Raw genomic sequence first — 19,973 nt, forward strand, 5'->3', positions numbered from 1 at the left:
AAAATAATAATATTTTGTGCCTACAGGTGCCGCTTTATAAATAAAATGACTACAGGAGCAAATAGAATTTGAAAGCAAACTGTCCTACGTCTGAGTTCAAAATATGCTAATTGGTAGCATTAATGCAAGTTAACATCGATTTTAATAATCTTCTGAGACAAATTCCATTTCACCCAAGTAATGTGTGTTGCCTCCATGGAGGTGCATTTTTGTTGTCCTTGAGAACCACATAAACTCGAGCTGCTGGAAATCTGCACTGTACAGCCCAACAAGTGAGTTCTAGTGGTGTAACCATCAGCTGAGAGCATGGGGCCTAGAAGAGCTTTCCTGAATGTCACAATGTGTGCTGCTCCATGGCAGATACCACTGCAAATTTCTGTTTGGTTGGATTTGGAACATCTGGGGGTGAAAAGCTTGCCTTCTTCACAAGCAGAATAAGGTCTTGTATCAGAATCTCCCAAAACCTGAGATCCTACCTAGAGGCTACAGCCTCTAGGTCTACGTGTTGGATATTTCACTTCTAAGTCTTTGAGAGTCAGAGGCTTGAAAATGGGTGGCAGATGAACAAGAACACATTTGATCTATTGAGTTCAGAAAAAAGTAAGTGAATGGAAAAACTTTGTAATAGCAACATGCTTGTTTTGTGAATTTAACTCCAGCCCAACCAGTAGGCTCAGCCCAACCTGAATTAGCTGCTCTGCTCCACTGCCCGTCTGTACCCACCTTCACAACTAAAACAATATGTCTTTTTTTTAATTCAGCAGGCTATTGTGGGGCTTTATTTTTGCTTATGGCAAAGCTGGTGATGTTTTAGTAGAAACTGCATCAGTTATTGCTCAAGTCAGAGCATCATGACATGAGAAATTAATATTTTCCCAACCCCAATTAACTAAGCTGAATAAAGATTCAAAGATAGGACTTACTACTGGATCTGTAAGTAGGATCTGTAGAAGTGATAGGTGTGTAATTATTTCTAGAACATTTAAGCAGCAGTTACTTCAGACATTGAGGCAGTGGAAAGATTTTCAGTAGAAAAATTGAAAAAGCAAATCGTAAGATAAGGCGAAGTTTTAAGTACCGTTTAAAAGCTGAAATTATGCACGTTGACAAAGTAGCCGAAGCAAATATAACTCTATTCACAATAGATGACACGGGTCAGCAATCATTATGGTGCTAAAATCAGATGACAAAAATTTAGAGATATTTGATAACCATGTGTATCATCTTTGCTGAACAACGTGCCTAAGAACATATATTTCAATATTAAGCATAGCAGGATTGTTGTGGAAACCACTGCAAAATAACATTCCCGTATAACTGACAATTGTCAAAATAACAGTCATAAAGGAGGGAGTGGGAGGAGAAGAGACAGAAAGATATCCAGTGCAAAGTAGCTTCCAGATATCTAGTGACTGTAAATAACATTGCATTCCTTTTAATTCCCATTCCTGGCCAGATTTCCTTCCCTCCATATCCCAAGCAACCATCTCCACTCATTAAAGTTAGAAAAATGGAACATCAAATGGGATACTTTTTAAGGAGTTTTGGGGAAATGAGAGAACGTTAATTTATGAAAGATTGGTTATGCCCTTGTCTGGAAAAGGGCTGGTTCTCACCCTTTGTTATATCAATGCAATTATAGCAGAACAAAACCTTCTTAGTATAATAGGGTTTATGCCATCTGCAAAGTAATTCTCACTCCTCTGATATTGTTTGCTCCTATGTTAATGGACTAGAGATACACTGCACAAACTAACAGTGTAATTCCATAGTTGCTTTAATGGGAGTACATGAGCTGTTGATACGTGGTCAAAGTTATTAACTTAATCAGCTGTGCTCAGCTGCAAAGCTGCCATTCTTTGCTGACTACACGAGTCCTGCTTGCTAAAGCTTTGTTTTTTTTTCTCCACTCCTGAATGTGAGAGGTGAAACTCACTCAGATTGTTGAGACTGTACAGGTGACCCCTGAGCCGACATGTATTCATCACAAGGCCTTCACATTTAGGAGGTTATCCATAAGAGCTAGTAATTATCTTTGCAAGCGCACAAAGCTTCCCACCTTTTCAATGTTTGACATAGAACATTGGTACAACAGGAAGGCAATAAAGCATGAGATTCTCATTGTGCTAATAGCATTTTCTTCTTTTAAAGCCAAAGCTTAATTACCAGAAAAGATCTTCATAACAATATGAATTTGTAGTTAAAGGCTACATTTTCTCTTGAGCAGAATAACACTCTTATATATATATACCAATGACTGAGTGGTCATTAAATTTCAAATCTTTTGAAGATCTCTAAGCATTATTTTCCTTCATTGCACCTTTGTGCTACTAGGAAAATCCTAGGAAAGTGTGTGTTCATGCAAAACTTGCCCGAGACCTCACAACGTTGACACTTATGTCATGGCAAAACCTGTTTAAGGTTGAACAGTGAATTTAGGGTTCCTTCTTTACATGACTGGAATTCTTTCTTATTGTCTCTGCAGTTAACATGGTTTTATAACTTTTTAGTTACAATATACTCTGATCCTATGGTCTTACAGGGTTTTAAAGCCTGCTTGCCAGGCCAGTGTAGATAGGATCTAATACTACTTTTACCACGTATATATGTTGAGTGATAGTGCTGCCTGAAGGCTATTTAGGAAAGTTAAACACTGAAATCAGGACAAATTTAGCCTGTCACAGTCTATGGATCTACAAGACAGGGTAATACCTGTTATGCATAAAAGTGGGATAATTCTTCAGTTAATGAATAAAAGCTTAAGATGACTCGGTGAATGGGAACAGTTGAGTCACAGCCTGAACTACTGATTGAGCACCTGGGGAAAAGACCGGTCAGCCCTGGGAGCACAGGTGAAGGCAATTCATCTGTGCAACCAGAAAGAGCCAAGCTCCAACCCTCTTAGACCTCACTTAAGGGCTGACTACCACAGGAGAAGGCTTCTACCAAGGAGAAATCTCCAGGAAGAAATCCTTCTCTTGTGATCCTGGAATCTTCTGATATGGGTGAGCAATCTTCTTCCCTTCCTTTATAGTGCCTTTCTATTGCACCGGTCCTTCTGTCCTCACATCTTTGTTGTAATGCTTTTCCTATCATATTGATCTGTCCAATTGCTATGCTTGGAAAAACGAAAAATATTTTGTAAAGATGGATGTGTAGATGCAATATGTTAAAAAAACAAAACAAACAAAAAAAACCCCAGCAAAAATAGTGGAGTTTCCATACATCATGACATTTTGATTTAGTTCAGGAGCTAAAACGCTGGAGAATTAAGAGTTCTTCCTTTAGCTCTTTTTGGCTCAAGGGTAAGTAGTGTGTGTTAAAGTACATCCAGAGCAAGGAACTGGCAGCAGATCTGTGGTTTTAAGGAGGAAAATTAAGTCTTGCAGCGCACCTCTTTGTGTTTATGCCCTAGAAGATATTTTCGTATGTAAGAACTAAGTATGAATAAAAAAGTGCTGGGAGTAAGCACTGTGTGTGCAATAGTGGCTAATCCAGAGGCTCTCATTAATTCATAGTTATTTCATCATAGTCTGAAGTTACCTTTTCTGTCTTCCAGTGCTTTTTTTTCTTTTTTAAAAGTCTTACATGGGATGCGACTCTGCATTGAAAATAGTTTAGAACCAAGTTCCTGTTTGCTCAACTTTTCTTCCCCCTCAGGAAACTTAGAAATCCTTCCTATTTGGAAGGATGGCAGAAATTGAACATGTTTTTATAGTAAAACATCTCACAGCCATGGTCTCTGCAGCTTTGAGAAGGTCAACTTCTTATAGGAGAGATCAGACAACCCATACCTGAAATCCACCTGGGAACAGGAAGATGAAAGCAGTTTCATTTGATGTCCCTTAAAAATGCCAGCTCAACCTTGTGAGCCTAGAGAGACACGAAGTAGGAGCTCACTTGGGTCAAGGGCTGTGAGCAGAGGGGTCAGCTCTGCTGGAGCAGAACAGAAGCCAATTAAATGTAGAAATCTTTTTGTGATACACACGGGCCTCCTGTCAGCCCTAGAAAAGCAGAAGTCTGTACCAATGGAATTCTTATAGGCAATCCAGGTTAGCTGGATGGTTGGATGTGTAGGGCCAGTTCCTGACTTCAACCTCAAAAATCAGCTGAATACAATCATTTGGTGTAGGAGTTACTTAAATCCTGATGACCCACCTGAGGGCAATGAAGCTCACAAGGGGAAAATGGTAAACCTGGTAGAGAAGGAATTTGAGTGTAGATGTGTTAAACAAAGCTAGGGAAAGAAATATACCTTGTGTTGTTTATCTGCTTATAGAAGATAAATGAAAATGCTGTGAAAGATTTCTACTAATTGTTTGAGATTTGAATTGATCAAGAGTCTGCGCAAGCCAGCTAAATGTGAACCTTTTGTTCTTACTCCTTCTGCAGTTACCTTGGTCTGTAAAACATTACTTAGATTTGACAAGTAAATTGCAGATCTGGTGGTTAAGAGTAGCTCAGAGTCTGCAACACACTCTATGGAACTGTTTCATTAACACTAATGAGGACGAGGGAGCTTTGTTTTGGAACCTAGAAGAAAGACTGCTCATGTAGAATTCTACTTCTGGCAAAGGAAATTGTTCCTTGTTTGTACTGTCAGAGCTTAGGCCTTTGGTTTGTCTCTGATTGCTGTAGTCCCATGTTCCCTTGATTTTTATACTGCTATGGAATTGCTACTGGCAGTCTTAAATCCTCAGTGGTCTAATTCTTGTCTCATTTGGCTAAGTTTTTGGCTAAACAGTGGTCAGGTTCATTTGGTTGCCTGTGTAGGAACCTTTGAAGTTTTCTGGAAGGTTGCTTTAAAGGTTATTTTCAATAATGACTTGCAGAACTATGTTTATTTTCTAGTACAAGTAAGCTTTTACTGATTGGCTCTCTCATACTGTTCATCTTCAGTAAGCTTTGCTTTTCATGTGTTGCTTAAGAAACTATGGTTTGAAATTTGTGAGAAATGCAAAAGCTAACTAGTAACACATAATAATTCAAGAAGCATAACATAGAAATCATAATGTAGAATGGGACATCAAACATAAGCCAAATAGAAAATACTATTGTAGATTTAATTTTACTGAGAGTCAAGAAATCAGATGAATGTTGGAACCAACTCATAAATTCTACTGGAACTTTTCAACTTAATCAGATAACAAGATGGCAGATGATGGAAATCAGTAACTTGGCTTTTCAGATTGTTTTGCTAGCTGGGATTTTTTTCTACAGCATCATTTTTCTCCCAATTACAGTTAGAAACAGAACTAACACTGCTGTAACTTGCTGGTACTAAAATTTTACACCCATCTGTAAGGCTTGTGTGGCGTAACTGGTTTTTTATGCCACTGTCCTGACAAGAGGAAGGACTTTGAGTTTGGATATGTAACTTTTCTTGTCAGTTTTGCTCTTGGGAGTACTTGTATGACCTGCAATGTTTATTTCAGAAGGAGTCAGCTCTATTGCAGTGGATATCTATTGTTAATGGGCAGTGCAAGTAACAAATGGCTTCATCCCTTGAGCAATGTGGTTCTGACTTGACCTACCAAGCAGCAGGATGGACTTCTTTCCTCTCCCTAGAAAACTCAAGTATGAATGATGTGGGCATACTGCCCAGCTGTGCCACCTTGTCTGGTTCCCCTTTTACTATCACAGTGTAACAGGATGAAGGTCCCACCTATAGCTTGTTGTCTCCAACATCTTGCTCCTGCTGTCACTTTTGTGTTACTGTATTGATCAGGGTGATTGCTCATGAAATTGTGTAGGTGACAGATGCACACTGGACTACAATCTTTAAAACTGTCAGTTATCACCCATAATGTATTTCATTTCTTGAGCTTAGATATTTAAAGCCGTACCTCAGTCGTCTTATGCTTTCCCTGGAAAAATAACTGTGGTTTTCACTAGAAAATGTAATCAAAATATGCAGCATGACACAATTTAAAAGAAAAAAATCTGTCACTTATCTTTTGCATATTTAAGCTTCAAAACACTGAAGAAATTTGCTTAAAAATAGCAGCTCTGAGTAGTTGGATGTTTTCTTTACCCCCTCCCAGCATCAGATGCTTATCATCTGCAGTGTTCATGAAAATTAATAGAAGAGACTGCAAGAGGCTGGGAAAACTCCATCAGATACTTTCTTATTTTCCAGCTAAGATCATCATTGAAAACTAAGAAGTGTGAACTTGTGAAAGGGGTTGAAATCACACTGCATGTTCTTTCTGGGACCAGGAGCTCTTGACTTCCTATTTTATTTGTATGCTTTCTGTATTCCTCATTGCTTCTATTTGACTGAGAGGTGGTGGTTTCCTTTCAAACTAATGATAGTTGATATGGTAAAAGCACTGATGGCAGTGGCCTAGTGCTGTTTTCTTTAGGCAGACTGTCAGCATTCTGTCTGTAGATGGATCCCTCAGAGAGGAACCTGTGCAGCTGAGCCAGCCACAACGGCTCTCATCAGTGCTGCATTTATTCTCCTGCGTGGGTGAGTTCATGATTTGCCACTTTAGAGCAGCTTGCATGAGTTGGAAGCAATTCAGGAGCAAACCGTTCCAATGCTCTGCTCCTCACCTCTGTGGGGTGTTGCATCCTGAGTCAAATGCAAGTAGGATCTGCACAAATAGTTTGGCTGTTTTTTACTTTGCAGCTGCTGAAAAGCTTATGCTTCTGTTAAACATTGAAGGAGTTTCCTCTGTCTGCTTGGACAGGCATATACTGATAGAGAAATAGGCAGCTGGTGAATTTAGAGTACTCTATTTAATGTCACTTGGCAACATGTGACACTCTTTGCTTGGTGCTTTGCTGCTTTCCCTCGTGTTAATTGAAATTGAATATTCTTTTAGGAGCACCTTAATCTATGGTTACCATTTTATCTTGGTGCTGTTTCAGTGGTGTGCAATGGTTTTTGCCATCTTTCAGCAGATTAAGTGCAAATGTGTCCAGAAGTGAGCTGAGACTCTTGTTCTCATGCACCTAAAATGCCTGTGCCGCAGTCACTGGGTAAATCGCTGTTTGGATTTCTATTGCTTGGTGTGTAATCTTCTGTTACATAAACATTACTCTTGCTGACTTTTACACTGGAGAGGTGTTGCTTGCACTCTCCAGATACTTCATTACATATATATCAAGGCAATCTTACCTTCTTAGCTCTCACAGTATCTCCTAGGCTACTTAATCCTCTTTCTGTAGTGCAAGCCTTTAGATGTTCCTTCCAGGAAGATGGGGGAGGGAGGGTTGTGTGTTTTTTTTTCTTGGAATTCCAAAAGTTTGTATGGAAAACATTCATTCTAAAGCATTTTGTCCTCAGAATGTTACTCTCTATGGCTGTGTATCTGAAACGGATGTAGTGTCATCATATAACTGAGCAGAAGAGAAGCATCTTGATTTGCTTCAGGAGTACAGCTTCTGAATGCAGTGATGGCTACTAATGATAAGCTGTGTAAGAGCAGCCTGCTCTGCCAGTGAAGGTTAACCAGTGCAGCTTCTGAGGCATGGACTCAGATGTGAACGATCCAAATTATTACAGGCTCTAACATCCCTTATATACATTCACAAGTTTTCTCTTTTGATTTTCCCACCTGCCTTTACATGTCAACAAAACATTCTGCAAATGCTCCTTAACTGTGCCTGCAGGCACTTATCCAGTCGGTGTCACGAGTCGTTTCTAGCCGTGCTCTCTTCCTCCAATCAGGGTCATCATCACATGGCCATCATGCAACTTATTTGACTTTGCTTTTCTCTTCTTCTGGAGATGTCCTTGGTTCTCAGTATTGCTTTCTCTTGCTGTTTATCTTTCTCCACAGTTGCTGCTCTGGATAGTCTTTCTTGTATTCCCACAAACCAAGACTTGAATTTGCCTCTTGGGCTCAACTCCCTCCATGTGCGCTGAAGCTGGGCAGATGCTCGCACCCTGGGTTTGGTGCAGCTGATCTTCCACTACAGTGATGGCATGCAGACTTGGTTCCTTGCAATTCAATTGGTGTTTCTGCTTCCCTTCTGTGTGGCCTGACTGATGTAGCAAAGCTGTTCTTGCTACTTCCAGTAGAATTCAGCAGGTGAAGGTTGATTCCTAAGGTGGACTCCAAACCAGTTCCCTGACCTCAGGCTGAGGGCAGCGTGACTCTCCTATTCCCTTTCCATCTCCTTATGTTGGCTGCAGCAATTGTTCAAACTGCTGAAGTTGCTGAGAAGGCACGCTCCAGCCTGGCTTGAGCTGCTGATGTCAGCTGCCCTACCCCTGCCAAAAGCAGGAGACCCTTTGCTCAGCCGAATATTGCACACAGCAGCATGTCTGTTGAGGCTCTGCCCTACTGCACTTTGAGCTGCTCTTGAAGGAGTTGTGTATGTGTTTGGAGTGAAATAGTCTCCTCTGTGCTTGCAACCTGAAAACATGAAATCACAGAACTTACTGTAGTCTTTTATAGCAGGAAAAGGTTCTCTATGCTTAATTTGTGTTGAACTCAGGCTGAAGGAGCTGGGGCTGTTCATCCTGGAGAAGAGAAGGCTTTGGGGAGGCCTGAGAGTGACCTGTCAGTATCTAAAGGGGGGGCTGTAGGAAAGAGGGAGACAGGGGAGTTGAACTAGATGACTTTCAAGGGTCTCTTCCAACCCTGATGATTCTATGAATTTGTTGAACTGGTGTTTTTCCTTGTGGGTACAATTTCAGTGGGACGTATCCTAGAAGCTTGTGTGAGGGCTTGTTGTTTGAGAGATTACTTGACTGAAAGCTTCCAGAAGTCAGCATCTTTGCCACAGGAGTCCATTGATTTCATATTTTATGCAGATGGTAGCAGATAAGAATGTCCTGTGGTTGGCAGCTCAGCTCTCTGAGGTGACAGCGTAAGAGAAGATGGTGCAGCTGAAAGTGGCCTTGGCTGGCCCCATGTCATGACACTTCACAGCTCCTACGTCTCCATTCTGCTTGGGGATGGAGCTTGATTACCACTGTTGCTCCCTCAGCATTGATCTTGCTGTTCAGTCTAAGCCTTCTCATTAAGTACAGATGGGCAGGCCAGAGCATTGCAGAGGTCAGCAATTAAGTAGAATTGCTCTCTAGCATTCCACATTTCATATTCCAGGAGACACAGTGAACATGATTTTAATTTGCAAATGTTCAGCTCTGAGATTTACAGGCAACAGATGCACACTGCTTCGATGCTGAATGTCCTATTTTGTCTGCCTCCAGTTGTTTTTGTGCCTCTCAGAAATGAATGGGCATCTAATTCACAATTAAATAGTAGATCATTTTATTAGCACTAGGGGCACCCCTTATGCTGGAGTAAGCAACATGTTCCTCTGTGCTTGCTTAGCATGTGTAAAGCATTGTTTCGTGCTTCTGTCAGTGTTCTGCTCAAGTGATGGTGAATATCCACCACCAACGCTGAACATGAAGTAGTTAATTCTGAAGCATGAACAGAGACAGCTTTTGCTGAGGAAATGCAGTCATCTTGTTTTAGTAATGAGCTTAAAGCATTTCAACATCTGCTCTCGGGGAAAAAACAGTAGTGTGGGGGATCTTGTTTGTTTGCCTGCTTTCAGTCAGCATGACTGGATTTTGATGACTTTGGCATAAAAACAAAAAAGGCACAGGCAGCTGAGACTTTGCTCCGTGGTGGTGATGCATGGCTCCTGTGCAGTTATTAAACTGCACTGGAGTTGTGTGTGAAGATGAGTTGCACTTATGTGCAGGACTACATGAACCTGGCAGTGAGTTAAGTTACTAACTTACACTGCAGCTGGCAGCAGCCATGAGCCAGTACTCAGGAGATGGGTAAGAACAGATTAGAAACTGCCATCTAAGTAGTCCAGTGCTTTGTTACACAGGAGATCAAGTGCTTTCATGTTCTTGCAATAAGTTAAACTAATCTTTGTGTGATTCTTGACCTACTTATCATATTTTCAATTATTTCTTCTGCTGCTAAACTGTGACTGCAGTTCTCTAACATTTCCTTGGGGATAAAAAAAAATACTTTAAAAACCCGTAACTCTTGTTGTGACTTCTTGTTCTGATCAGGTTTGGGTGTCCTTGGAGATAAACTGTACTTCTATTTGCTTGCTTGTGCATCTTCTGCCCCAGCGATGTTCTGCATATGCCACCCACCTATTGATTCCATCCACAGCGTGATATTTTTGGAAGGTGAAAATTCCCAATTCTGTGGAACTTGGTCCCTTTTCTATCCCTTTTCTATCTCTGTAAGCGGATCACAGGGGCCTGGGGAGGGAAGCATGGTGGTTTTTACTTTTGCTGCTCTATCCATACAAAATAACGTTGGTCTTGGCAGTCAGTTAAATGCTGCTCATCATTCTGCAGTCACATGATTACTTTTAGCATGCTGTGATTAACTTTTGTTTCAGATTCTTGACCGCATCAAATATTGGCCAACTTCATTTGTCAAATACTCGGGAATTTGAACTTGTGGACATGCCAAGGTGCTTTTCCCTATGGAGGAAGGCTCTAGCACAGTGCTCTCTTCATCTAGAAGAAAAATAGTAACCTTATCAATGAAGGTGACACTGCCCTTGCAATACTTCTCAAAAGTATTTGATAGACTTCAATGGGATTACTGTGGTGACAAAATGCAGTAAGACAGAAGTGAGTGAGAGATGCATTGTTTTACTTTTTATCCTCTTCTATAGGAAAAAGACTCTATTTTTCTTCTCTCTTCAGGCTGGATGATTGAGGTCCAATTTATCTTGCAGTGCTGAAGGAGTTCAGTGGCTGCTCTGGTGTACACACATTACATTTGAAACATACGTGTTTGCAAAAGGTGTAACAAGACCTCCATCAGTTTTCTGTTCCTACCTCACACAAATGAGTATTGAATATTTTTATTAAAAATAATTACAACCGAATTTAGTCATAGGTTAAATATTTAAACATTAAACTGTGTGGCTTAAGAGTTGTATCAATATTCTGTAAAAGAGGTAAACGTTAGATCTGCCTGCACCTGATGCAGAACCTGGATGCGGATGCAATGATGGCCATCCTGTTCCCTTCATCTCCCTCACGCAGGACTACCTGGGCACGTCTCAGCTCCTTACTGCTGCAGGTGCTTTACTGTTGCTCTCATCTTGTGGTGTCCATGCTTTGCGCTCTGAGTGGGTTGAACTTGATCTAGGCTCACACTCCACTACAGAATTAGAGGGCTGAGCTCTGGCAGCAGTGTCTGAATGCAGAGCTATTTGTGGCCCCAGCTGATGTGCCTTCTCTCAACGAGCTGTTGTCTCTCTCCTCCAGACCTGCGTGGCTCCGGGGTTCTCAGGGCAGCTTCCTGCTGCAGAGCAGAGCTGGGGGGGCAATGGGTCAGAGCCCAGGGAGGGATGACGCTGCTGCTGTGTTCCTCTGTGTGCTGTTTGTTGGTTTGTTTTTTAATGCTTGCTCTGAATTGGTTAATCACTGCTGCTGTGGTAATCTGTGACTTTTTGAGCGTGGAACAGAAGAAAAACGCTCTTTGCACGCTATTTGTTCTGAGATAGTTCTTTGAGTAGGGACTTGTTTAAGGGTAATGCCTTTGGGAGTGTGATGATAAAGTCGTCAGAAGAAGGTGAAGCACCTATGTTAGCCTCAGTTTGACTGGAATCCAAATCATACCCGCATAAGCCCCGGTCCCTGCGGCTGGCAAGCTCGTGCTGTCGGCTGTAGTGGAGTTGGGACAAGCTGCCGGGTCTGGGGAAGGGAACAGGCTTCACCTTACCAGGCAGCGTACTGACGGAGTAAAGCGTTTATTTTAATGGTCACTTGCTTTATTATTTGTTTCCAGACCGAAACAACACCCAGCTCGGTGAACTCCGGCTCTCCTGCTGTTATCCGTAGCGATTAAGGAGCACATCCCCGCGCTCTGAATCACCGCCAGGACGATATCGCTCCTTAATTCCCTCTTCCCTCTGCTGCCCCGCGGGCTCGCACGGCGCTGCTGGGCGGCCGGGGGAGGGCACAGCGGGACCGCGCAGCCCCGGCGGTACCGTTGCTATAGCAGCGCCGCAGCGCAGCCTCGGCCGCAACTTTGGCCGCGGCGCGGGTGGGGAGCGGAGCGGAGCAGCGCGGCGTCGCCCCCCTCGCAGCTCCGGGCTGGGCGGTGCGGAGCCATCTTGCCGAGCGGGCGGAGGGTCCCGCGCCGGGTCCCGCTCCGGTGCCTCCGCTCCTCCCTCTGCTCTCCGCGGCCGCCGCTTCCTGAGTTGTGTTTCATTTCTCCTCTCTTCCTGCGAGGCATCGCCCGGCAGCATGCCGATCGCCCACCTGCTGGAGCTATGGAAAGGGATCGAGGTGGAGCCTATGGAGACGGAGGTGAGCAGCCCGCGGGCTCCGCACCTGTTGCCCCACGCCCGGAGGGGAGCGCCGTGAGGTGCGGGGGCGGAGTGCCGGGCACAGCACCGCGCCGGGGCGGGCGGGAGCTCGGCTGGTGCCGTAGGGCTGGGACAGCCGCCCGCTGCTGTGCCCCGCGTACCCACAGCTGGGATTGCAGCGGCTTCGTCTCCTGCGTTTTGAGACCTATGTCAAGGAAGGGCATCGTCTACCCTACCATGCCCTACCGTGATGTAGCGGGCACCGTGGGTTTTGGATGAGTATTTGAGGTTGCCGAGTAGCGTGAGGAAAAGCAGTGCGTTCTCAGTCAGCTGTTTCACCGGGTGATGTAAACAGAGGAGTAGCACTTGTGTGGATGCTGTGTTTGCTATGGACCGCTGAGTTTCATTTACACTTAAAGGCTTCCTGGCTTTTGTGGCTGTAGTTGTGAGGTGGATTTTGGCGGGGATGCGGAGGGCGGCGTAGCTCGAACAGATGTGCTGTGGGAACGCTGAATGCCTCGGAGGAGGAGCCCCAAGAACTCCGGGAAAGATTTTCTACAAAGCGTGGGCTTAAGTACCTGAGAAACACAGCAGGAGCGATGCTACCGTGTGTTGTTATCCCGGTGCTGCTCGTGCCGGAGCCCTGAGGTTCATAAGTAGTTTGGAGCCAGAGAGGTTTGTATTCGGTGCTGAGTGCTGCCTCCTGCTCCAGGCTGTGTGAGAAGCTAATGTGTGCTAGTGCAGCCTGGGTCTGAGTGTCTGCACACTGCTCCTGATTTCAGTTAGTCAGCTGGCACCTTGCTCAGTTGCCTTCCCAATGAGGAGGCTTCTATCTCTATCATCACTGAACAGTTTTTTTTTCTGCTGGACTTCATAAGGATGCTGCTTTTCTTATTCAAACCAGGCAGGAGATATTCAGCCATTGCTCAGATGTCTCTCTGTGCATCAACCCCTGGGGAAAAACAACTTCTGACCGCAGGTGAAGCTCTCAGCTCTGCACTAAGGCCCAGTCACTGCTGCCTGAGACAACAACATCCTTATTTTCTCCCCTTGTTGCTGGAGGAGCATTTAGGCCCTTCTTCCAGTCAAAGCAGCACAACTGCGTGGATCTCCTTACCAATGGAGTTGACCCTTCACACAGACAGTTAATCACATGGATGGTTTTGGTTTTTGTTTGTTTTTATCATTTCTTGCCCTAAGGAGTACCATCTCACTCTGCGAGATAATCGCTCTTATAAGATTTCACTTACAGAAAGATTGGAAAGTTATGGACAAAGTTCTACTGCTTAGATAAGAACAACAGATAAAGCATCACTTAATCTCCTTGATTTATTGTTGCCTATTTAATGTGTTTAAAAGATAGGAGATCCTACAGCTGTTTAAGTTGTGCTGTGGAAAGAATTCCTGCAATACCATTTGCTCAAATCTAGTTAAGGTACACAAAATTAATTTGGTATCCCATGGGCTCTTGCCCATGAAAAGCATTCAGAGTTTCCATCAGTGATGCCATTGGTTCCATAATGGGCTGCTGCAGCCTGAACGCTTGTGGCTGAACTGCGCCTTGGGAGCTGTCGTAGGCTCTGAGGCTGTGTGGGATAATGTGTTTTTGTGGCTGTCTGCAAGTTGTTCTTTTTTTTGTGTAAGCCTTTCACAGTTAGTCGACAAGGAGGGAGACAGCTCCTCTCTCTTAGGCAATATGGGTATGCTTCTCCTCCTTTTCCTCAGTGCCAAAAAGCCTTTTAAAATAGATGTGTTTAAGAGTGCTTGTGCATGACTCAGGTGAATGACTTGCAGATATTAATGATAGCATTTATAGTAAATTGATCACATCATAAGGAAGAGTGCATTGACGACATGATCTGTTTTATGATTGTACAACAGAAGAATGGGACAAAATCCTGATGCCTTCATCTGTTGGCTCAGGAGGTCATTAACTTCCTGATAGGTGAGCAATAACATGGGGATATTTACTGGCTCTGAATTTTCTTTGTGCTTAGACAGATTTATTGATGGATGGAAAGTAAGTTACAGCCTTGAATGTTTTTTTTTTTTTGGAGGATAGGATGCTTGCTTAAGCTTTTAGCTTCCTTCTGTCGGCTTAGGCTAGAGCTTAGCACTCATTGTAATGTTAATATTGATGTGGAAGTTGTTTAGAAAGTATGATCATAAGTGTACATATGTTCTCTCTTCTTAGCAAGAGTTGCTGTTCTGGGCCTCAAATTTTGCTTATTCATGAATAATATTTCATTCTTTTGTAATTTCTGACAAACCAAGTTTCAACTGCTCATTGGCCATTTTACTGCCAGTGTGCTCTTCCTTTCTTCTATGTGCTCTAAGTAATATACATATTTTTACATGTATGTAAAGTTGTGAACATCTGTATAAGTTGCATACATACTCAGCAAATAGTACATGGCTTTATCATAGCTTATATGAGGGCTACCCTGAAAGTAATGCCTCCTATTTTATTATGTTGATCTATGATGTCAGAGGCGGATGTCTGGATGTTGGTGGTACAGAAGCAGAGGCTGAACCAATATCCCATTACTTTTTGTTGCTATGTGACCGATAGCAGCAGAGGGGCAGTCTGACAAAATGGCATCTGACGTGGAAGTGCAGATGAAGCAAAAGTATCATTAAATTTCTCCATGCAGAGAAAATAGCACCCATTGACATTCATCAACACTTGCTGAACAGCTATGGAGACCAGACAGTGCATATCAGCACAGTGAAGTGGTGGGTGCTGCATTTCAGTTGTGGATGACGGGGTCACCTCTGCTGGTACAGATTTTGGACTAATATGGCATGCAGGCTCTTGTTCATTGCTGGCAAAAAATGCATAGCTAATGGTGACTGTGTTGGAAAAACAGTGCTTTGTCACTGAGAAATTGCTCTTATAGTGTTATTGCTCCTTGTATCTATTGTAGTTTCCATGGAAAAAAATAGGAGACATTACTTTGGGAGCAACCTACACATATCTACGAGAGGAAGATATACTCTTTGATTCAAAGCTTACATTACCTTCATTAAATGCGAATAGTTGAAAGTGCCTGTAGTGGTAGTATAAATTTGGAATGATGTAACTGACCAAATGTAAACCCACTGCTTTGCACTAAAATCTGTCTTAGAGCTGTATCTTTCTGAAGAATGTGTATTTATGTGAGAATTTTCCTTTCTGTTCCCTAGCCTGTGGTGGAAGAAGCTACTCTGGATGAAGAACCTGTAAAAGAGGCAAGTCTGTGTATCTGTGTTTCATGCATCAGCTGACAATTATATTATAACCTTTTGCCTTTATAGAAGTAGAATGTCTGAGGAGCTTTCTCTCCGTATGCTTCTAGCCTTGAAGATGCAAGTACAATGTGGTTGCTTTTTGTCTTTAAAGAAAGAAAATAGAGTTGGCCAACTGGAATCTAGGGAAAATTATTTTAGCTGCTGTTCTTCTGCTGCCTTTCTCAGAAAGAACACAACTTCTCCAGGCCACTGAGCCTTTCCTAAGGGGGAGATTTGGTAATGGCCTCAGGAAGAGTAACTACCATCACAACACTGCTTCTGTGTTATGAATTGTGCCTGACTGATTAGCTTTCCATGTTATTAAACTCTGATTCCTGTACATTCACTGGGGTCGCTCTTCATCAAGAGCATGACTAATCATTTCATGCAAGTTTTATTTATTATTTGCATTATTATGGCATTGTATTTCTAAAAAGAATTGTAGGAAAGCACTGTCTTTGCCTCAGAGCTCAAATGCCAAGTAGAAGCAATGGAAGGTGATAGGGAGCTGCAAAGCAGCTCAGAACAAAATAAGTGTTGACTCTTCTGATCAGCCAAGGGCAAAACTTGACTACATAACTGGTTGCTGCTGACCAGAGGTGTCAGCAGATGGTGATGCTGCTGGTCTGAGACAGTAAGCAAAGGACGTGTCAAAGATTGCTCTGTATTTCATTATTTCAAAAAGGAGGCTGAAAATCTTAGGACTGAAGAGAGGTTGCAAAGATGTTTGTCTAAATTGCCTCCTTTGAACACATGAAGCTTCCCAGCTCCTGGTAAATTTCATGTTTTACCTTTGAGATATTTAGGTTTTGGTGAGGGGTAAGGTGGTGGTTGTTACTTCTTGCGATGCTGAAGGAGTATCTTAAACTCCTCATGATAGAAAGGTGGATGGAGTCTTGGTTTCTAAGCTCTTTCAAATAGGTGCAACTTCATAATGTAAGCTTATCTTCCTTTCAATTGTCAAAGACAGCAAAAAATTATTCTCCAAAAAGACTAGGGCTGAATTCAAGTGTAGGTAACAGTCCTCATCATGACATCTTCTGAGAATATTGCTGAAAATTAAGATCATGGTTAGTGGGCTCTTGGGTTTCAGGGGGATGTTTTTGCTTCATTCCTTAAATGAATTTAAGCATACTTCATTTTCATTAAGGATGCACCCTAGGATTTTTAAGTTTTAACACAGACAAAAAAGTTACAGTAAAGATTAATTAGAAATCTCAGCCCTCCGTCCTCTTATTTTCTCGTGTTTTCTGCTCCAAGTACAACTTGCTATTTGGTATCTGTAATTGTGTTTAGCTCCTGTGTATCTGCTCCTGCTGCAGAAAGACAGTTGTGGTGTTTGCATTTCTAATGGGAGTGATGCTGTTATGTCTGACAAACTTGTTGTAATTATGTGTTAGAAAACAGTGTGGCCACTAGTAAATCCTCGACAGTGAAATATCTGTCAAATGTCAAAGTTCCCTCACCATTCAATTAACTTTCCTTGGTGTTCTACAGAGAATATCGTTAAGGAAAATGACTGGGTTACTTTGCCCTTTCTCTGCTGCTGTCATGTCACTTCAGACATTATCTGGCTGAGACTGTAAACCTGATAATTCTGGTGAAGTGTACATCTTGCTGCAGGGGTTTTGAAGGGAACTGTCTGCTGTTGAGGTGAATTTTCTTACCAACGGCTTTTTGTGCCTAATTCCAAAGTCAGTTTTTGCATGAAACATTAAAGCACGACTTAGGGGGTGAATTGAAATCAGGATATGCAGTGAATAACACTTGCTCAGAGGATGCTCTTGTCAGAAACTTGCTCTGGGCTATGTTGGCCTCCTGCTGTTTCTCTAATCAAGGGCGTAGTACAGACAAATGAGACAGTGGCAAATACATTATGGAAACTTCACTACTTATTTTTCAGTTGGCTGATCTTGTGCTGATGGATTTTTTTTTAATGTCTTGGAGAACATAACTGATTAATATGTTTGTTACCTACAGAACATGTTTCTGAGGCACATCTCAGTCCCCCAAGCAATGTGTCAGCACTCAGGAGTGGGCCACAGACCCCACTGGCCCTGCCACAAAGGCAAACACATTAGCTGATGGGGATTTCCATGAGAGAGAAGTTGTAATTCAAGTCCTTTCTTAGACTTGTGGGATCCTATTTTTTCCGTAAAGTGATTCTTTTTGACAAGCTTGTCTTTTTTTAATCCCTATTAAAGATAATAATAAAAAGCTTGCCCATGAGTTATTAGAAGCCCAAATGTGTCCTTAAATAAGGGTGCTGTGCTTTGTGGTTTGGTCTAGGTCCAAGTTGAGCATTTATATTCTGTATAAATTCTTCCCTGAAGTTGCAGCTGGCAGCAGCACCCATTGTTGCATCCTTCTAAAAAGAGTCCGTGCAGTATCACAGTGCTTTTGAAACTTGCATTTGGAAGTTAGATTTTTAGCATTCCTTTGCTTTGAGTTGTTTCACTCTTCCAAAGGGGTTTGCAACTCTAACTGAAGACTTGGGGGAGGGGTTTTGGGGAAGTTGAGGAGAGATGCAGCACAAATTGTGGCAGTCAACCAGAAACAGAACTGGGTGAATTTTCTAGATTTTTCTCTGTAAAAACTGCATGGTGAAAGTGAGGATGGTAAGACCTAGACTTACTGTCTACTCCTGGACTGCAGCTTCTAAAGATCATATAACTTTCTGCTGATATGCTGCACTTGTGTGATCAGTAAAATCAGAGAGAGCAATTGGAAGAATCTGGCTGCTTCTTTCTGTCAGGCATTTATATACCTTGGTAAGATCCTCTATCCTCCAAGCATTGTTGTCTTCAGATAAAGCTAACTCAACTTTAAGTTAATTAGAGGTGTTTTGATGTGCATTATATTGACTGTTCAACTGATTATGAAGACTAAGCATGACTTTTTTTTTTTAGTACAGATCATGGTATTTTTTCACAGAGCAAATAAATAAAATTACAAACCTCCTGCTGAAGTACAACTCTTGTGTGTGTTGGCCACGGTCTATCCTGAGCTTTGTTGAAGTAGGACTCTGCTGACAGGGATCTTGCCTCTGTTCTTGGTACTCCAAGATGTACCTATGCAGTGGGATGATGCGGCTTGCACAGTTCAGGGAGGTGGTGTGCACTGTTACATTTCCCTCCTTTTCATTTTTCATTTTTAATTTCCTAATTAGACAGCAATGCAACCTAGTCTGATGCTGTTATTCAGTATGTAGCAATGGGCAATCCAGTGCTTTGGACCGTAGCAGTCAATACTGAGTAAATGTCATGCTGAATAAGGGGGAAAAGTTCCTCAAGATATCCACAAGCTGTAAAGCATTTAACAGAATCAGGATGCTTGATTTTTTTTTTTTTTGGACAAGGGTTATTACTCCAAGGGAAAAAAAAAAAGCTCATCTGTGGGGAAAAGTGTTCGCCCCTGCAAATGAACTTGTTCTGTAATGGCAGTTGGTGCCCAACAGGCTGTGCTACCTATGAACTAATGGTGTCATTGGGAGAAGTGAGTCACTTGGCAGCCACTAGAGTTGAGGATAAATTCTTTCTGTGATGACTGTGGTGCTCCTAGAGAGCTGTGGTTTTGGGGTTTTTCTTGACTCTTATTTTAAGTGGAGGAGGAGGGGGGAGAAATGCACAATTTTTACACACACATAATTGCAGCTCTAGGACAAAGTCCGTTATTCTCTCTTGTTATAATAAACTGAGGAAGTCAATTTTCTCCTCAAATTTTCTTGCTGACTACAATTTGTTCTCTCATAAGAACATAGTGTTTCACATCAAAATAACAATTCTTTCACTGAACTCTCTTTTCTTTAACTCCCAGCTTGTGTATTATTTTAACTCATAAACCTTGGAAGTAGCTACTTTCCCCAAGGTAAAATTGAACTGGTAAAAATGAAGGAAGCAAAACAAACACTGCTGGTCTGGAAGAAAGAAGCTTTCCACTGACTACTTTATTTCAAAGATATGATGGGAAAAACCGGAAGTAGCCCTACCAACTGTGCCTTAAGTACGTGTATTCCCAAATGGATGTTCTTAGACATAAGGTAGTTATCCTGTTAGCATTGTAGGTGACAAGAATTAAATTTCTTTCCAGCTACTTATATAAGGTGCAATATATTTTTGTTCAGGAGGCTGCCTGGTTTTCCTGTTGACTGGAAGGGGAGCCACAGGTAGTTAGGTTCAGTATAGTATTTCTTTCATAACTAAATCACAGGCTCTTCTCAGTGGTGTATAGCAATAGGACAAGGAGTAATGGGCAGAGAACTTGAACATAAGAAGTTCCATACAAACGTGCAGAACTTTACTGTAAGGTTGATGGAGCACTGGAACAGATTGCCTAGAGGCTGTTGAGTCTCCCTCCTTCTATGCAGGTACTCAAGGCCCAGCTGCCTACCTGTGCTGCCTATTGTAGAGAACCTACTTTAACAGAGGGGTTGG

General features: G+C 42.3%; 2 protein-coding genes across 2 annotated transcripts in view; one reads left to right on the plus strand and one right to left on the minus strand.

The window, feature by feature from the left end:
- Nucleotides 1–2,937: 2,937 nt before the first annotated feature.
- RPS6KA2 (ribosomal protein S6 kinase A2) overlaps nucleotides 2,938–19,973 on the plus strand; it is a 272,066-nt gene continuing 255,030 nt past the window's right edge. The window contains exons 1-3 of the mRNA XM_046939777.1: nucleotides 2,938–3,005; nucleotides 11,748–12,271; nucleotides 15,457–15,501. Of these exons, the coding sequence (XP_046795733.1) occupies nucleotides 12,209–12,271; nucleotides 15,457–15,501 (108 nt within the window). The 5' untranslated portion in view covers nucleotides 2,938–3,005; nucleotides 11,748–12,208. The remainder of the gene's footprint in view (nucleotides 3,006–11,747; nucleotides 12,272–15,456; nucleotides 15,502–19,973) is intronic.
- LOC121110167 (calcium-binding protein 1-like) lies at nucleotides 11,791–12,568 on the minus strand. The gene is made up of 2 exons (XM_040697488.1): nucleotides 12,432–12,568; nucleotides 11,791–12,232 (listed from the first exon to the last, which is right to left on the minus strand). Exon 2 carries the CDS (start codon nucleotides 12,208–12,210, stop codon nucleotides 11,791–11,793), a length of 420 nt encoding a protein of 139 aa, XP_040553422.1. The 5' UTR covers nucleotides 12,211–12,232; nucleotides 12,432–12,568.

The sequence above is a fragment of the Gallus gallus genome, chromosome 3, assembly GCF_016699485.2.
Source record: "Gallus gallus isolate bGalGal1 chromosome 3, bGalGal1.mat.broiler.GRCg7b, whole genome shotgun sequence".
In the NCBI taxonomy this organism is placed as follows: domain Eukaryota; kingdom Metazoa; phylum Chordata; class Aves; order Galliformes; family Phasianidae; genus Gallus; species Gallus gallus.

Excerpts from the sequence above, each read along its gene's own strand:
- LOC121110167 (XM_040697488.1), bottom strand. The coding sequence starts at position 12,210 with ATGCTGCCGGGCGATGCCTCGCAGGAAGAGAGGAGAAATGAAACACAA.